Genomic DNA, 20,352 nt, shown 5'->3' on the forward strand with positions numbered 1-20,352 from the left:
TGAAGGCAATTGGTTCATCTAGATTTAGATGCACGCCACACTTTTCAGATATTTTATTTGTAAAAAAAAAATGAAAACCATTTATAATTTTCCTTCCACTTCACAATTATGTGCCACTTTGTGTTGGTCTATCACGTAAAATCCCAATAAAATAAATGTATGTCTTTGGTTGTAACATGACAAAATGTAGGACATTTCAAGGGGTATGAATACTTTTTCAAGGCACTGTATACTAACTAACCTATGAAAGAAAGGTATATCTGTACTTACTTATTTTTAGGCTGGTTCATTCGAGTTCCGTGATCTCTCCTGTGTCAGCTAGCAGTGGCTGCAGGGGAGAGGAGAGAGTCCTCCGACATCGGCTAGCAAAGCCTGTAACGGTGATGTCACCCATAGGCTTCAATGGCCCATCTATTGTTGGCGCTCCCTCCTCTCCCCTGAAGCCAATGTTGGCTGATACAAGGGAGCTGTTCCCTGAAAATATGTAAGTATATATATTTTCCATGTACAGATTAGTTAGTATAGCTGTTAGGAGGAAGAAGAGGACAATTTTAAGGCTAGTTGGGGGCAAGTTAGAATTCCACATAAAAACTGGTATCCTTACGTCAAACATAAGCTTCTAGAGGAGATCTTGGAGACCTAGTATTGAACATTGGTTTTTAACTGTGGATGGCAAAGTCTGCTAATATCATGATATTTTCAAATAATGCTTATGGAGAAGTTCCTCAGTGTGAGGCTAAGGAAATTATGGAACGGTCAGACCTATTCATTACAAACGAAGAGAGAGCAATGACGATTTGTAAATTGCATTAGCCCCGTTACAGCCAAATGGTTTTCAGAATATTGCTGTTTTAGGCTTGGTTGACACACACACACATATATATATATATATATATATATATATATATATATATATATATATATATATATATATATATATATATATATATATATATATCTCTATATATATATATATATATATATATATATATATATATATATATATATATATATATATATATATATATATATATATATATATATATATATATCTCTCTCTCTATATATATATATATATATATATATATATATATATATATATATATATATATATATATATATATATATATATATATATATATATATATATATATATATATATCTCTATACATATATATATATATATATATATATAATGTGAATTGGATGCATGACATGAAAGTGTGATTGGCTCTCAATTGAGCCGGTTCACACAGGTCCTGGGCGGCCGCAGAGCGGATTACTAAAGGGTCCTGTACATGTTTGGACCCCCGACACTAACCCGCGGCCGCACATATGTGAACCCAGGCCTTACAAAAGATGACTGCTGATTGGTTTATATTGGTTACTGCACTTTGCAATCTGTCATTGTTCATTGTACTTCGTGTGATTGAACTGTTTGTTAAATTTCATCTATTTGCCTGTAAAGGTTCTCATTTTTCCGGGTACAGCTAATTGTAGTTAATCACATTCAACTGAATATGTTCTGTAATACTGAACACGTTTTGAAGCTTATCCAAGCCACTTCTTCAGTTCCAGCGAGTGTCAGTAATGTACTCCAGCACAGCACAGACACCCTAATCTAATCAAGGAAAGGAGGTGTGAAAGATCTGGAAGCACCCTATTCTAGTTACATAATCACACCCTGGGTGTCAGGAAGTCTGCATATGTGATAATCCTTCAGTTTAGATTGCTGAGGGTGTTAAAACGGCATTGTATGTGGAAGATCAGTGGTTTAGAAGGCCTCCACCCCTTGTCAGGGATGATGGTTCCAGTTTGATATAGATGGCCTTTATGCATTTCAGCTCCTGAAGATTTACCCCCCGTAATGACCAGACCATTTTTCTATACGGCACTGCTTTATTTTACCTGACAATGGCACGGTCGTGGGACACAGTACCAAAAAAATCCCTTTTTTTCCCACAAATAGAGCTTTCTTTTGGTGCCATTTGATCACCTCTGTTTTTTTTTTTTTTTTTTTTTAAAAACACCGACAATTACAGATCTAATAAAAAAAAAATGAATTTCTTCATCAATTTAGACCAATATTTTTATAGATTTTTTTTCATATTCTGCTGCATATTTTTGGTAAGACAAATCTCAATAAGTGTATATTGATTTGCACAAAAGATATAGTGTCCACAAACTATGGGATATATTTATGGAAATTTTATTTATTTAATTTTTTTTACAGTATTCGTGGTGATCAGCAACTTATAACGGGACTGCGATATTGCTGCGGGAAAATTGGATTCTTACTGGCACTTGACACTTCTTTGGGAACCAGTGACACTAATACAGTGATCAGTGCTAAAAATATGCATGGTCACTGTACTAATGACACTGGCTGGGAAGGGGCGATCAAAGAGTTAACTGTGTGCCTATGCCACAGTGACTCCATGCGCCACACATCAATGAGTTATAAGCCCACCACCGAATGAATGGCCGCTTACCAGAGGGCAAGCCTAGTATGACAGTCGGCTGTAACCCAGCCACGGCCTTTACTCTCCGGGAAAGATAGGACATCCGGATGGATTCACATGGGGTAAGGATTGAAGGACTCCCGATTTCATCGGTACTCATCAATTTGTTAGGTTAATGGTTACAGAGAGAAGGGAGACCATAGCATAATTCCGCGATAGTAACATTTATTAAAAAAGAGAAACGTACTTACAAAGTATCAAAGTAAAAACTGCATCTAAAATTTGCCGGCCGGCATACACGGATCCCTTCCTCCTCACTTCAGCGTGGTGATGTCACTGCGCGTCCTCCCACGTCACCACGCACAGTGAGGCATGCAGATGGGCACCCTAGGCTTATACCCAAGTAAATAAGTTTTCCCATTTTTTTGTGGTAAAATTAGGTGCCTTGGCTTATATTCGGGTCGGCTTATACTCGAGTATATACGGTACTTTACTTATGTTTGTGTGTTGAGTATTTTGGACTGGATTTGTGCATTGAGGATGTTTCAAAGCTTCTGAGTTACTTCTTTAGTTCCATTAAGTGTTGTAAAGATATCCCATTAGACGTGGCTTGGAGAAGCTATGAAATGTCCTCAACATAAAGCACAAGTCCAGTTGATTGTGACTACTACTGCATACCACAACCTGGATAAATGGGAATCTTTATAGACAATTAAGTGGATGGACTTTTTGCTGGGGCTAATTATTACATTTGCATACATCAGCCACAGTTACCTGGCATGATTTACCAAATATTATTATACTTTTTTTATTTACCCTTTTTTACTTCAGTTTGCCTCCTGCCTCCTATGTCGCCTAGGCAAGAATGACAATTCAGTCTTCTACTGCAGCCTCCTTTGACTTGGATATCGCATATCCCAGGAGGCTTTTTTTTTATTGTTTATTTATAACAGTTTTAGAAATCTAACAATGCGGTACATATAGTAAAGCATTTCAACATAAAAAACTTTACATGTACAAATGGTCGAGACATATCGAAAGCATGGTATAATCGGATAATAAGGTATTCCATCTCGGATCAACAACTCATATTTACTATACCATACAAAATAATAAAAAAAAAGTAAAACCTCAAAGGCTGAAAAAGACAACATAACAAATGGTTAGCACCAAGGAGACCAGAAAATACAAATGTCACCAGAAACATAACAGGTGGTGTAAATGGGACAGTATATTTAAGATTCATTTTTTTCGAGGGAGTACTCAGAATCATCCCAAACTTTCCATATCTTATAAAAGGAAGGTAGTGAATCATCCACCAGTGCAGTCCGATTCTCCATCCTACAAATATCAGCCACTGTAGAAAGAAATTGATGGAGAGTGTGGGGGGGGGTCAATTTCTAGGTATAACTGTTTTTGCAGCTAGTAAGATGAAAGACGCTAATCTTCCTGAGGCTTTAGAAGTGCAGTTAAACCTTGGATTGCAAGCATAATTCATTCCAGAAACATGCTTGTAATACAAAGCACTTGTATATCAAAGCAAATTTCCCCATAAGAAATAATGGAAATTCAAATGATTAATTTCACAACCAGATTCTTCAGTTTATCGTCCATATAAAAAGATTATAGCAATGTGATAGGTTGTGTAACCATAAAATGTCCATCCACAAATTGAAACCTCCACAAGGGGATTAGAAGAAAATTCCAGCAGGAGCTACAAAGTATAAATGAGAAGAGAGATGCCTCTAAGTGTAGCAATAAGTTGCTAAATGTTGTACCTTCATTAAATGTAACCATATTGCCACACTAAGAGGCGCCTCTCTTCTCTTTTATACTCAGTTGTGACATGACGCTACTTGTATATCAAGACATCTCTTGTATATCAAGTCAAAGTTTATAAAAAAAATTAGCTTGTCTTGCAAAATGCTCTCAAAGTTACTCTCAAATCAAAGTTTTACTGTACCTGTAAAGGGGAGGCCTAATAAAAAGTGTATAGGATTCAGAGGTATGGAGGTGTTTAATAGCTTCTGCAAAATCTATTGAATTTGAGTGCAGTTAGAGCTAATAGAAGAACACACCCAAAAGATGTGGAAGTGGGTGCCCGTAGCTTCATTACATCTCCAACATGTCTAGGAGCTATTGGGTTGCGGGCATGTAGGATGTCTGGGGTTCTATACCAAAAGAGCAGAATTCTCTCTGTGCTACACAACTCGAGATTTTGGATGAGGACTCCCAAATTTTCCCCCAGTCTATTAAAGATATAGGTCGCTGTAATATATGGGTCCATCCAAGAGGCTTTACTTCCCTGATTCATAGAGCGACATGTAAACAAAGGAGGTGCCAGATCTTGCACATGGGCAGACAGAGATCTGGCGCCATGTCTACTTGTATATTGTTTTATGAACAGAGGAAAGTAATGCCTCCTGGGATATGTAATATTGATAGCCTGGGAGGCATTACTGTCCCCCACTTATAGAAATATATGTTAATGGACATGGCACCAGATCTCTGTTTGCACATGTGCAAATTTTGGCGTTGTGTCAACCATTTGTTACATTTAAGTAATTTTTAGGGTTGCTGTTGCCTGGATGTTGGGAACTTCATGCATACCTTTTGGAAAAATAAAAGTATAGCAACCTTGACACACAGTCGGTGTAATGTGTGTTTCGTTTTTGCTGTGTCTGTTCAAATTAAAATAAATTCCTTTTGTATAGGTGACTGGTGCACTTAAAGTGAATTTGTTCCTCAAACACAATGACTGCTTTGGTGACCCAAGTATTTAGCAGTGGAAAATCGGTTTTTATTTTTACACCTTTTGGTTAATTCCTGACTTCTGGATAGAAAGCAGCATGGATCTAGGAGATCAGGGGCGGACTGACAACTCATGGGGCCCCCGGGCAATAGAGGACTATGGGGCCCCTGGGCTTACAGATGGCCACCACTCCAGGAGGCAGTGCAGAGGCGGGGCAGCTAAAATCTCTGGATTTTCACATCAGAAGCATGTTGGTTTCAGACATATCAGGGACAGATGTAAAAAAAACATAGATTTTTACATACTGTCCCTGGTTTTACTGAGCCTGGCAACCCTGATGGGGCCCCCTAGTGACATGGGGCCCTCGGGCAGTGCCCGAGTGACTCAATGGTCAGTCCGCCCCTGTAGGAGATTATAATACTGCTCTGTTCTTTGATACTGCACATAATTACTACATTATTGCTGTACCCAAAGCTTTGTATTTTACTGGAACAATAAAATGTACTTCTAGGGAATAATTTTTTTTTACAGCAGTACCTGGTAGCTCTCGGCATAATTTGTCTCATACTCAGGCCAGATTTTCATTGCTGTAGACACACGAGTTATGGTGCATTGTGTAATAGGTCCTTCTATTTTATGGCGTTTACTTGTTGTCCTGGTTCTACCCTGGTTTTGAATACTGTGTAAATAATTGTATTGGACTATTCCTTCTGATGATGCGAAACAATGCACGCCCAATAATTATAATTGCAAAGCTGCCAGTTTTGCCTTTGCTGCCTATAGGCAAGTAGATGGTGGTGTTCCGTCAGATTATGGAATAGTGGCACCTAGTGGCACAATCCTTCTAGGTGTCTACACAAGGAAGTCTTTTACAGGTAAATAACATGCATAAAACACATTAAACGCACAGATAATTATTTGGGATTATTTTTCTTAAAATGAATGCCTGGCATCAGGGTCTCTGAGTCCTTGTACACACGGTCGTTCCAAACCGATGAGAATGGTCAGACAGACCGTTTTCATTGGTTTACCGCTGAAGTGGCCTGACGGCCTGATATGCGTACACACCATCGTTCCAAAAACCGATCGGGTCAGAACGCGGTGACGTCAAACACACGACGTGCTGAATAAAACAAAGTTCAATGCTTCCAAGCATGTGTCGACTTGATTCTGAGCATGCGCAGGTTTTGAACCGATGCTTTTCTGTACTAACCATCGGTTTGGACCGATCGGGCAGCAGTCCATCGGTTCGGTTTTGAAGCATGTTTTAAAATTTTGGACCGAAGGAAAACAGACCGATGGGCTATACACACCGTCGGTTTGGACCCATGAAACTGAACCTCGGTCCATTCTCATTGGTTTTGTTTCGACCGTGTGTACGGGCCTGAGAGCACTCAGCTGAGTGGTTGGCTGCTTGGCATAGTCTCATTAAATCTCTGTATACAGTTTCTCTCCTAATTTTGTTTTTGGTTGTAGTATAGTCTTAAGCTGGCCATAGATGGAATAATTTTGTTTTCTGCAACCACGGGTTGCAGCAAAAAAATAGCTTGATTCCCCACATCAACACAGTCAGTGTTAATGGGGGAATCCCTCCCACAGCACCATTGTGTTCTCCCGTCAGGAGGGAGCCACCCCCTTTGGGAGAACACAGTTATTGCTGCTAGTGGCGCTCGATCATCTTGACTAAACTAAATTCAGCCTGGGCCATACATGGTTCGAATGTTGGCCAGTCTCTGCTGCACCAGCCATGATTCGAACCATCTATGGTTGGCTTTGGCCTGTGAATATGCATAGAGAAATGTCCCAAACAGCGCACACCTAGCAAAGCCATTAGTAAACAGGTGAAAGCAGCCTCAGCAAGCTTCATCCAAAGCCATGCCCCAATGCATCTCAACACGCCCACAGGGCTTAATCTTGAAGGTTGTTGGGGGCGTGGCTTTAGATGAAGCTGTCTGAGGCTGCTTTCACCTGTTTACTAATGGCTTTGCTAGGTGTGTGCTGTTTGGGATCCTTTTCTGTGCATATCCACAGTATGTTAGGAGTTAGATGGACTCCTGCCCAGCCAGCACCCATTGCAGGAAACACTGGATGGATTTACATGAGCTTGATCGGAGACCTTATGTTTTTTTGAGGTTATAGGCTTGGCCTATTTAGCATTTCATTGTGAGGGTTTAGTAAAGACAAGCGTCTCTAAGAAGATGTCACCGCTCCGGGGTCTCAGGGAAGCGGCCTTTTCCTTCAAGGGTGTAACTTTTCATTCAGACAAATAACAAAACCTGTTTAATTTCTCAAAATTTACAAGAATTGTTAAAGTTTGTGTCCAATACGACAAGAATTGTTAAAGTTCATGTCCAATGTGGTTGTGTTTCATATTGTAAACAAAAGGCTTGTTTGCAACTCCTTCGCATATATTGCAAACCCATAGCTAGTGCTTGTATCCTGACTTATGACATGTAAAATGCCTGATAATGTGTATTGACCTATCCCTGCGCTTTGCTCTACCCTTCCCAGTTTTTTGGTTTGTTTGCCAAAGCCTTAGCTGTTAATGTCCTTCATGGCTGGCTTCCTGTACAAGTAATTGTGAATGTTAATGGTCATGCTCTGTGTGTGTTAAATTAGCTAAAAAAAATCCAGGATTCCGCTGTTCTGCTCAGTGCTGGGGGATGGATGTCAGTAAAATGTTCCTGAAGACCAGTTTGTTTTGTCCATTAAATGGAAGTGTCTTTCTGTGTCCATCTAAGTTGTGTCATATTTTACAGAAAACCATTCAGCCCCTCCAGACGTTACCACATACACCTCAGAGCACTCCATACAAGTAGAAAGGCCACAGGGATCTACGTCACGGGTCACCTCTAAGTACGGCAATGCTGAGCTTATGGAAACGGGCGATGGTGAGTACCTGTGAACTGTTTTAGTAGGTATGTTATAATTATATTACTGTATTGCTTAAAGTGAAACTCAACTGTATCTGAGCACCACAAACTGAAATCACTTTGAAAATCATCCCCTACCATATCTAGCCGAGGCTACCTTGAGTAAGGGTAGATGTTCCATGTAGCATTTACTGTCTGGACCTCACCTGCCCTCATGCAGGCATGAGGGTGTGCTTAGCTGAGAAAGTCACTCCTCCCCTTTTAGTTGAAAGAAGAAAAAAACGTCCATGAAGACTTTTGGGTTGTGTAACATTATGAAACCAAAAAGCAGCTATGAAAAAAAAAGGGGGGGGGGTTAAACAGGTTAATATAATACACCCTCCAACCTATGTACTAAGGCTAGCCGTAGAAGGACTTAAAATAGTTTAAATCGATAGAAGGAGTTTAGTTCTACTTTAAAGCAGAAGTAAATTGCCATGCTGTTTTTTTTTCTAAACCTGCAAGGTAAAGTTATAATGTGCCAGTATGCATTGCATACTAGCACATTATGTGAAACTTCTTTTAAAACAAAGCCCTCCAGCGACGTGCTGTCACCGCTGACGGGGCTTCCATCCTTTCCCAGTCATTTTTTCGGGTTTGCATTCCTCCAGACGTTTTATGTTATTCACGGCAAAGGACTCTGAAGCAATGGCACGGGCATGCTATTCCTTCAGAGCACATTTTCCGGTGATGACACTGGCCCATTCACAAGTAAAGATCTCCTGAACGTGCACTTTTTACTGTACCTATAGGTAATCCTTATTATAGGATTACCTATAGGTAAATATCAACCATGGGAGTTTACTCCCACTTTAACTGTGAACTGATCTCGTGATCTGGTAATTTTTACCATCATTTCATGTCTATGGGTACTTTTAAGGAGAACTTCACCTGTCATTACATGTTACACCCATATATTCCCCCTAAACCCATATTTTGCCACAGTCCCCCCCCCCCCCCCCCCCCGGGCACATAGGTGATTAATCCCAGAACCCCAGTTGTGCGTTTCCCAGTGGGACTGTGGAGAGGTGGGTGTGTCCTTTCCCTCCACTCAGGTCTCAGGTTACACTCAGTGATGTCCTTTGCAGTGTGTGACATCAAATCCTGGCCCCTTGCCTTCTTCAAGCTGAGAACTACCACCTAAACTGTGTACTTTGGAAGGCTGTAGGGGAGAGAGAGGTACAGATTTTGTAGGAGGATTTAATTCTGTGCATCACTGGAGGCTGGCTACTTCAGTAGGCTTATGATACGTTGTTATCAGTTTAAATTTCAATTAAATAATTATATATATATAATATATATATTTATATATTTTTTATATCCTCTATATCCTCTAGAGTTCATTAGAGATATGAAAAGCCAGTGGGCAACTAAATGAAGTCCATCGAGCATTGAAGTATTAGCTGAGGGTTTACTGTAATTATAGAATGTGTAAATATTTCTCAGATTGGAAGTGAATCAAATGGTATTGCTAATTTAGTTAGCCCTAAAGCCGCGTACACACGATCGGTCAAAACCAATGAAAACGGACTGAAGGTCCGTTTTCATCGGTCCAAACCGATCGTGTGTGGGCCCCATCGGTCAGTTATCCTTCTGTCAAAAAAATGAGGACTTGCTTTAAAATTGAACCGATGGACGCCTAACCGATAGGTCAAAACCGATCGTTAGTATGCAAAAGCATCGGTTAAAAACCCGCGCATGCTCAGAATCAAGTCGACGCATGCTTGGAAGCATTGAACTTCGTTTTTTTCAGCACGTCGTTGTGTTTTACATCACCGCGTTCTGACACGATCGGTTCATTAACCGATGGTGTGTAGGCACATCAGACCATCAGTCAGCTTCATCGGTTAACCGATGAGAACGGTCCTTCGGACTATTCTCATCGGATGGACTGATCGTGTGTACGCGGCCTATGGCTACTTTACACTGGGCAGAGTGAAAACTAACCACCTGTATTCATGACCCGGACATTTATAACCCCCCAATATGTTCAGAAACTGCCCAATCCCAAGCACTGCTCAAATTAAATGGTGATTATTGGGCATTTGGATCATACCTGCATATCGGCCACCGTCCTATATAGAATCTGCTGTGTTCTTGTTTGTCCTAATTATGATCTTTAGCCAAAGTCACGGGTGATTTGAAAGGCGAGCTGAATCTGTACGAACAAATTTCAGTCCATTGTATTTGAGATGAAGTTCATTATTTTGAGAGCAGTGAAAAATAATTAATACTTGCTGTATTCCACAGGCCTGAAATTTCTCTACTCCCACAGTAATGAGTATCGCCTCTGGCATTGTGGGTTACTAATTGCATGTGCATTAAACCTCTGCTGGTAGATCACTGAAGCATTCCAAGTATTATTAGTGCATGGAACAAGCCTTCTACCTTTAGAATAAAGGGAACCTGTCATGAACTGGGCTTGTAACGAAATAATTTATAAAACAGGGCTTACGTTCTGCAGATCCAGAGATGTATTGTAGCCTTTGAAATTATATGCAAATGTTGACTTCTGCAAAAAGTTATGAGATGGTCCTTACCCCTCCTGCCTGCTGAGCCTTTCTGTTGGTCAATTTGATGAGATGGGTAGAATGGCTGACCAATAAAGAGGCTGAGAAAGTAAGAAAAAGTTGGGCCAAGCTTGACTTTTTGCAAGATTTTATATAGCTTTAAATGTTTTATTTTTTTTGTATTTATTTATTTATCATTGTGATTTTCGATTTCCACTGAATGAAACCGCAGCTTATAAATCATTAAAACACATTTAGAATTGTGCCTATTTAATTTTAACAGCAGTTGCAAAGCCACAAGGTACAAGGCCTTTGTTGTTTGATGCCTGGGGAACAACAATAGTAATGTGCTTTAAAGGACCGTTGTGAAGAATTCTATGGTTTTATATATGCATTAAAACAGTGGGAATAGAATAATAAAATGCATTTAATGATTAATTATATTGCTTTTTTCCCTAGTGTTTGTTAAAATAACGAAATCGAATGTATATAATGTTAAAAAAAACAAAAACTTCAATGAAATCATTCCCTGTTCCCAAAGGATCTCCCAATCTGATAATCTTACTGCACAGACACACATGCTCTAGGATTGTCCTGAGAGTGTGTTATTAGATTGTGGGATGTAATCAAACAGTAAGGTTATGCAAACTCCATGAAGTGTGCAGGATGGGAAGTGAACCCAGGATCCAGTGCTAAGTGATTGCTTTCCTGTCATTTATATATACAGTATCTGTATTCTACAGTATGCCTTGTATGATACAGGAGGAAGATAACAAATACAAAGGAGAAAGAGAATGCCCTCTTCAAAGTGGAAGTTAGATATTGAATTGGCTTATAAGTGGCCTTTTCCTGAAGGCTGTTATTGTTGGTCTTCTAAAAAAAATACTTGGTGCCTAGCTTTGTCTTGCATGAATACTTTTTAATAAGGGGTCTAAGCATGCTTGTTGGAAAGAAGACTCATAATTCCTTATCTCTGTACTTGTTCCAAGTTAGTGATTTGGTAAGCAATGCAGCCAATGTATCAGCATGACAGCCAGGCAACTAGCATTCCAGAATACATGATTAGCAATTGCAGCCTCCATTTTCTCTTGAAAAGGTTTCCTTTAAGTCAGGCATGTCCAAAGTCCAGCCCGGGGGCCAATTGCGGCCCCCCTGGTGATTTAATATGGCCCCCCTGGGGATTTGGATATATATGTAGCCATTGCAGCCTCACATGTGCCCTAGGGGGCCACAAAAGATATATACCGTATTTATCGGAGCTGCCTCGGTTGGGACAGGACGTGCGCCGTCGGATTACATGAAGAGAATCTCCCATTTACTCGGCGGCGTCTGTAATAGGAAGTCCCGTTTCCTGGGATGCTATTGGTTTACTGTTCTGTTTATCATAGGAGGCGGGACTTTGGATTAAAGAGGCCACTATTAAACAAGAAATTCACCTGTTTGTAATCTGATGGGCACTTGTCCCTCCCCTTCCTGTCCCCTTCGAGGCTGCAGATGGGCATCGATCAGGCTGCACTGATGGCAATGGTAAGGCTGCATTGATGGCAATGGTGAGGCTGCATTCATGGCAATGGTAAGCCTGTGTGTGTTATACGCTGATAAATACGGTATATCCAAATAACACGTCCAAGCTCATCCTTAGTCCTTAGCAGCGCTCGGGATTTGTTGGGGCCACAAAAGAGATATATACAGTATATCCAAATAAAACGCCCAAGCTCATCTCTTCACCACACACAGCCACAAAGGCAAGAGAATTCTTATTGGGCCGTGTATTAGTGCGCGCACGAACACATTTGGATCAAACTTTAATGGTTCAAAGAATGTCAGGCCAAATAGTCGGCCCTCGAGCATGTTCACTTCATCAAATGTGGCCCTCTTTGAAAAAAGTTTGGACACCCCTGCTTTAAGTAAATACTCTCCACAAATTTAAGACCATAGTGTTTTGTTCATTTTTGATATAGTAGGAAATATTTTTATCCCCCCACAGGTTTTTATTTTTTTCTGTCTCTCCAATGGGGGGGGGGGGGGTTACCCTGGTTGTCCTGTTTGTCATTATGATATTTGTTTTTTTTGGTCCTGCAGGAGTTCCTGTAAGCAGTAGAGTGTCTGCAAAAATTCAACAACTTGTCAACACCTTGAAAAGGCCCAAAAGGCCTCCTTTACGGGAATTCTTTGTAGATGATTTTGAAGAATTATTGGAAGGTAAGCAAATAACTAATTTTATTCCTAGTGGGAGTTACCGGTATTGTTAATGCTGTTTGTACACCCAACATAATTGTTTTGGTTGGAAAAATACACCATTCAAATGTTGTTTTTTTATTGAAAAACTGCTGCAGATAAGACTTGTACTGTTTCTGGACACAAGGCTGAGTACTTGTTTTTATTGGCAACAACCAGAACACACAGACAGGAAATGACATCATAATCATGTAGTTTCACAAGAGAGAACATTACACAAGCATTAAATGCTACCATCTAGTGGCAGAACTTCAAATGACTGTATAATATGAGATTAGTGGTTGCACCTATGTCTGTATAAACGGTATGCTAAAACCCCCTCTCAACAGCCTTATGCCTCACATAAATCCCATATTCTTTTAGAGTTCTTGGTCTTCATTTACATGATGTTTTAGATAATTGCTTTTCATTTGTTACTTTTGTATTTGTATTTCCCATATCTCTATGGTGCCAGCATACCACACGATCCTATAAAGAGAATTGTTTACCGCAGTACCAGAAAAGCTTGCATTCTAATGTTCTCCTTCTTAGTTACACATGCACTCCGATGTTTTAGGGACTTTCAGGCTGAGGTCCATTATACTGTAAGCTCCATACTGAGGTCCTTGAAGAAGAACTTCTAAACTCTGTGCAGTTGTGGCCCTGGTGAGGATTGGTCTTGGGTCCTGTAAGGTCACATTCCTAATCACTTCTGTGTGGTATAAAAAAAAAATCGTTCTTGTGAGCTTACTTAGCTAATGACACACATACCTAACCTGTCAATGCCAGTTTTTTGCTTTCCTGCGGTAATGGAAACTGTTGGGATGCAAGCTCGATGGAATACATTTAATTGAGCTTATGTAAATGTAATGTTTGCACTAATAGCCCGCTAGTCATGGTTTTTGCATTTCTTGAGAAGCCTTAATGTGTCTTTAGGAGACCTAGAATTTTTTTTTTACCTTAAGTTTCTCTTTCTATTTGAGCAGATGCTCTGTTAAGGGTTTGTAAGGGAAGTATAATTTGGGCAAATAATGTTTTTCTCATTTGCCTGAAAATAAACAACTATTTTGAAATCTGTATACCATATCAGTGATAGAAATGCACTATAAAGTATTGTGACACCTGCCTTTACACACACATGAACTTTAATGGCATCCCAGTCTTAGTCTGTAGGGGTCAATATTGAGTTGGCCCACCCTTTGCAGCTATAACAGCTTCAGCTCTTTTGGGAAGGCTATCAACAAGGTTTAGAAGTGTGTCTATTGGAATGTTTGATCATTCTTCCAGAAGTGCATTTGTGAGGTCAGGCACTGATGTGGACACGAAGGTCTGGCTCGCAGTCTCTGCTCTAATTCATCTCAAAGGTGTATTATCGGATTGAGGTCAGAACTCTGCAGGCCAGTCAAGTTCCTCCACCCCAAATTTGCTCATCCGTGTCTTTATGGACTTTGCTTTGTGCACTGGTGTGCAGTCATGTTGGAATAGGAAGGGCCATCCTTAAACTGTTCCCACCAAGTTGGGAGCATGAAATTGTCCAAAATGTCTTGGTATGCTGATGCCTTAAGAGTTCCCTTCACTGGAACTAAGGGGCCAAGCCCAACACCTGAAAAACAACCTCACACCATAATTCCCCCTCCACCAAACGATTTGTACCAGTGCAAAAGCAAGGTCCATAAAGACATGGATGAGCGAGTTTGGGGTGGAGGCACATGACTTTCCTGCACAGAGTCCTGACCTTCACCCCCTATAGAACACCTTTGAGATTAATTAGAGCAGAGACTGTGACCCAGGACTTCTCAATCAACATCAGTGCCTGACCTCACAAATGCGCTTCTGGAAGAATGGTCAAACATTCCCATAGACACACTCCTAAACCTTGCGAACAGCCTTCCCAGAAGAGTTGAAGCTGTTATAACTGCAAAGGGTGGGCCAACTCAATATTGAACCCTACAGACTAATGCTGACCATATACTATACAAACAATCTGGCTAAAATAGAAGGAGAAACTTAATTTATTAAGGTCAAAAAAATAAATAACAATTTCTAGGTCTCCCAGCCTTTCCAGAAGAGTTGAAGCTATAAAGGGTGGGCCAACTCTGAATGGAACCCTATGGACTAAGACTGGGATGCCATGTACGTGTAAAGGCAAATACTCTTGGTAATATAGGCCCAGATTCACGTAGAATCGCGGCGGCGTAACGTATCGCAGATATGTTACACCGCCGCAAGTGCCTGATTCTCAAAGCACTTGCATGAAAACTTAAGCTGGCGGCCTCCGGCGTAAGCCCGCTTAATTCAAAGGGGCGTGTGCCATTTAAATTAGGCGCGCTCCCGCGCCGGACCTACTGCGCATGCTCCGTTTTGAAATTCCCGCCGTGCTTTGCGCGAAGTGACGCCATTTTTCCGAACGGCGACGTGCGTAGCGTACTTTCGTATTCCCAGACGTCTTACGCAAGATCAAAACATTTTCAAATTTCGACGCGGGAACGATGGCCATACTTTATACAGCACATATGTGTGCTGTGTAAAGTTAGGGCAGCCAAAACGACGACTAACTTTGCGACAGGAAACTAGACTAGCAGCGACGTAGCGAACGCGAAAAACCGTTGTGGATCGCCGTAACTACTAATTTGCATACCCGACGCTGGTTTACAACGCAAACTCCCCCCAGCGGCGGCCGAGGTATTGCATCCTAAGATCCGACAGTGTAATTCAATTACACCTGTCGGATCTAAGGGCTATCTATGCGTAACTGATTCTATGAATCAGTCGCATAGATACTCTGAGAGATACGACGGAGTATCTGAGATACTCCGTCGTATCTCTGCTGTGAATCTGGGCCATAGTGTACCTAATACTTTACAAAAAAACAAAAACTAAATATTTTTTTTTTTGTTGAACAAACTGTAGGCCAAAAAAACGTAATTGCTGACAAATTCCTGGCAAGTTTTTTCTATTACATAAAGCGTAATGCTTGCATCTTCCTGTCCCCTGCATCTAATTTTTCTGGCCACATGTTTCTATGTGGTCATTACATTCAACATCTCTCATTTTCTTAAGTCCAGTTTGAATAAATCCGATCCCTCAATTATTGATACTGCTATGTGTATGACAGAGAAATCAGAAAAATCTTATGTATTAGTATTCTATAACTAGACATGGGTAAAAGGAAACACAGGTGTGTAGTGTTACACATAGTCCGGGTATGTAGACATTAATATACACTGAGCACCTGACTTTCCTAGAACTGGAACGCGGCCATGTATCCACTAACTAAATGTGATCGGTTTTTCAGTATTAATTCAAGCAGAATTGCTGGAGATGCCCGGAGCCAATAAATAATAATCTGTAACTGGCAGAACATTAATATCATAATAATCATCTTCTCTACCCCTAGTTTAACTTAATTACATAGCAGGAATAAACATCACAGTAGCTCTGAAGGAATATAAAGACTCTTACTACCGTTTATACGTTACTAGGCTTGAATAAGAATCTATTATCCAACATTTATTTTCTGTTTTGATACAGCATTGCAAATAAATTAGAAATAACATTGCAGATTTGCCAGGGATTTAAACAGACCTATCATTAAAATTCACACATTGTATGGATCGGGGAAAAACATATCAATATTGACAACTTCATTACTGGCTATATCAGTAAAACTGTTGCTCCGGAGATTCTCTGTATGATCTAAAGCTGGCCATAGACCTAAATTTGGCGAGTTCAGCAGGCGCCAGCTGAATTTCGACTCATCTATGGTTAGGCTGGTTATACTGAAGTTAATCTATCGATCGACTTCAGTACAACCATTCTGTCAAGTATTTTTTGTGCATCTGATGCCGCTGGTTATAGCTAGTGGCAGTAATCATTGTATTCTGATGGTGGGGAAACCACTGCTGTGAATGTGTTGTTGGGGGGGGATGGAGCAATTTTATTTTCTGTCCGTAGGTGTGTAGTATGTATGTGTTTTATTTTGAGAAATATGCACATATATATGCACTATATATAATGAGAAAAGATTTTAGCTAGGATACCACAAATCAAAATAGCACCACATCTGGTCCAATAGGGGGGAAATTAGCTAGTTATACAATTTTTTGCGGGAGGACTTTCCAGGAATTGTAGCCTCATTTGGGTGATCCTGTTTCCACTTTTCTTCCCCTTATTTCTCTCTACCCTCCCGGGTTGGGTGGTGAAATATTTGGAAGTGTTTGCTCTCTGTCTGCTCATTGAGATGGACCTATAATGGGCATTTCAAATCATTTCAATATCCCTCTCTATGGTACTACCAGTTGATCCACTTTTATTCATCCATATTTTGAAGTTCATCCATCTACTGAATACACAGTGATCTTATATACAGTGCATAATATTACAGTTCTCCTGAAGAAGCCATTGAAATGGCGAAACATGTCAAGACCTAATCAGTTTGCACCATCTGTTTATATATAAAGATCAAATGTCGAATGTATTCTATGTATGCATTTTAAGTTTATTTTTTTAATCTATTACATTTCTATATATTTTTTGTATTTTTTGCTCCTTAAAAGTCCCCAAAAAAATATTTCTTCTTACACTATATATAATGGTTATCTGTGGCCACTGTCTGCATGAACCGCTTTTTTTGGTGCCCTTGTAAACCAAAATCTCTGTTATTGTATAGGGTGGTTGATTTACTAAAGGCAACATATAATGTACACTGCAAGTCCAATTGCTTTAGATCTTGGAGGAAGCTCTGGAATGAGCTCTGCTGATTCCTATCCTCCAATCAGGTGCAAGCAATCCTTGCATGTGATTGAGTATTTTTTGCAAAGCAAAGATTTACCTCATTTACTAAGCTCTGGAGCAAGTGCACTTGCAGTGCACAGTATATTTGCCTTTAGTAAATCAACCCAACTGTGTTTATTATTGAATGTATTGTTTATTTGTAAGCCTATTGCTTCACACCGGTTTGTTGCTCTTTAAGGGCTCTTTCACATGACTGGATGGGCCTGCGGATCCGCCTGCTTAGCAGGGCACCTGTCCGCTGATCCCTGCTGAGCAGGCAGATGACAGGTCTGTGTTTTCGCTTTTGCAGAGTGGACAAGGACACAGCCCGCTTTCCTCTATGGGCAGTCAAATGTTAACGGACCGTTTGTCCATTTACATCCAATTGTCATCCGATCCGCCAGATGGATGGCAAAAGGATTGCCCATCCTTCTGTTTTCAGCAGTTGGGGTTTAATTTGGTGTTTACATCCGCTGCTTCATAGAGGAACATTGATGGTGCGCCTGAAAAACTGATAGACGGAACAGATCAGTCCACCCATGTGAAAGGGGCCTTAGGGTCATGTCACATAGATAATTCTACTGCTGATGGTGTCACCTTGGCAAAAGGAGAATTGCGAAAATAACACTCTCCCTAATGGAAGGCACTATCTTGCTGACTGGAACACTGCAGTAGTGTAATTGTTAGATAAAAGTATGGAGTGTCATCTTACTGGTTCCGGCAGCTAGGGAGTAGTGTATTAGCAAATTCCTAGTGGGACAAAAGTCTAACACTTAGAACATGTTCACTTGGAGAAAGCTGCATTGCTCATTAGGTATAGATATGTGGAAAATGTTACTATTACTACTAATAATGTGTCCTCCACCTTGTCTTCTAAGTTCAACAGCCTGATCCAAACCAGCCAAAACCAGAAGGAGCACAGATGTTAGCCATGAGAGGGGAACAGCTAGGTGTAGTCACTAACTGGCCTCCTTCACTGGAAGCAGCGCTACAGAGATGGGGAACCATATCGCCTAAAGCGCCCTGCCTTACCACTATGGACACAAATGGAAAACCACTGTATATTTTAACATATGGTAAGAAATGTTTTCTGATTTTCTACTTGGATAAAACAGTTTGGCCAATGGTGCAGAGTAATTAACTAATTTAACCAATGGTGGTATGGCCTGCTATGAAATTAAATGATCAGTCCTCCCAAAGTTTGTATTTTGTTTTTTGGTAGATTCCAATGTGTTAAACATCCTAATGTTTTCTTATGGATCCCAAGCACTCCAGTAGTGACATCATGTTGTCCCCTGCTTTTAACCCCCCCCCCCCCCGCCCTGGAGTTGTACTTCTCTTATGAAATCGGAGGGTTTAAATTTTTCCATTGGGAAGAACTGCTGCTTTGTTGGATATACAAGATTTATTTTTGGCATCCAGTAAAACAAATATAAACAAATTATCATATTGCTTTAACATCCTTCAAACCACCGGGGCACCACCTTGTGTTGTAAGAAGATTAAAAAACTGCACCTACAGGTGCATCTGACACAATGACCAGAAATCAGTGGTGGTGAGAGGATTTGTTTGCCTGAATCGTGATCTGATCTGGATTAGGCTGTGTATTGTCAGTTTTCTGTTGGGTGAAGGAGTCTGCTTGGTGACCTGGTATAGGGATCTACTTTCTTTTCTTTCATTCATGTTGGAGAATGGTTAACAAGTGAATAGGCAAATAGGGATTTGCCATATGTATAATGATGGCATAGACTTAACATAATGACACAATTACCCACATTTGAGCTAGCGTGTACTCACACTGGGCTGTGTTGAAGTAAACTGGGGCAGAGTTTGATTGCCCCACTCACACCCTTGCCGGTCTGCACTTACACTGGGCTATTTAAAAGTGTTTCAGGGCATGCTTACATCATTATCTCTGCTAACTGGGCCACAGTGATATCTGCTTCTGTGACCAATGATCTATGGAGAGTTCTGTGCTTAGGCACAGTTTACACTCACACCGAAGCCAACTGTACTGGATCACAAGTGAACCATGCCTGGGTCCACCTCTTCCAAGTGGTCCTGGTCATGGTACAATTAACTGTCCCTGGGCATGATTTGGAGCGCCTTGCACTATGCATACAAACTGGACCAAGTGGGTGTACTGTGCCCAAGTGCTATTAAAACTGTTGGTGTGAGCGAACCATTTGTGTGGGTTCAGGAGTCAACTAGTAGGAAGTCCAAATTGCTCTTTTTACCACATCTATGCCATGAGCAAATAATCACATTACAAGTCTGGTTTTTAAGAACTCACAAACTGCAATGTACAATGTAATTTCTAGCATCCATTATTGTTCCCTTCTCATCTTTCTTTCTCTTTATAATGCATTATTTATTAAGGACCATAATTTGAGACATGAAATAATGATTTTGGTATGGAGTCTAATCTGCAGTCTAGGGTTGGGGTCACCAACCAGTGGTCTGTGGAGCACTGATGGTCCACGAGAAAATGTTGTTGGTCCTTAGGGTTTCTGCTGCAAATCAACATTGTGGCGGATGTATAACGCCCAATCTTATTTCAGGTCAATTTTGTCAGCGCGCATTGATACCCGATGCCTCCTCTGTAGTTCTGGCTTCTGTGAACTCAGAGGTAGGCACCAGGAGTAGTGCAGAGAACAGGAGGTGAAGAAGGAGGGGACTTCCAATGGTACACACTGTGGGAGGGAGCACGAAGATTGAGCACATGG

The 20,352-nt window shown here is 40.6% G+C and overlaps 1 protein-coding gene across 7 annotated transcripts in view; it reads left to right on the forward strand.

Moving 5' to 3' along the window:
- The window catches only part of DIP2C (disco interacting protein 2 homolog C), a 612,079-nt gene that overhangs the window by 336,247 nt on the left and 255,480 nt on the right, over positions 1-20,352 (forward strand). For all 7 annotated transcript variants that reach the window (XM_040352676.1, XM_040352677.1, XM_040352682.1 and 4 more), the window contains 3 exons: positions 7,974-8,105; positions 12,719-12,838; positions 18,505-18,702. In XM_040352676.1, coding sequence (XP_040208610.1) covers positions 7,974-8,105; positions 12,719-12,838; positions 18,505-18,702 — 450 coding nt within the window. The remainder of the gene's footprint in view (positions 1-7,973; positions 8,106-12,718; positions 12,839-18,504; positions 18,703-20,352) is intronic.

The sequence above is a fragment of the Rana temporaria genome, chromosome 5 (genome assembly GCF_905171775.1).
Source record: "Rana temporaria chromosome 5, aRanTem1.1, whole genome shotgun sequence".
Lineage (NCBI taxonomy): Eukaryota > Metazoa > Chordata > Amphibia > Anura > Ranidae > Rana > Rana temporaria.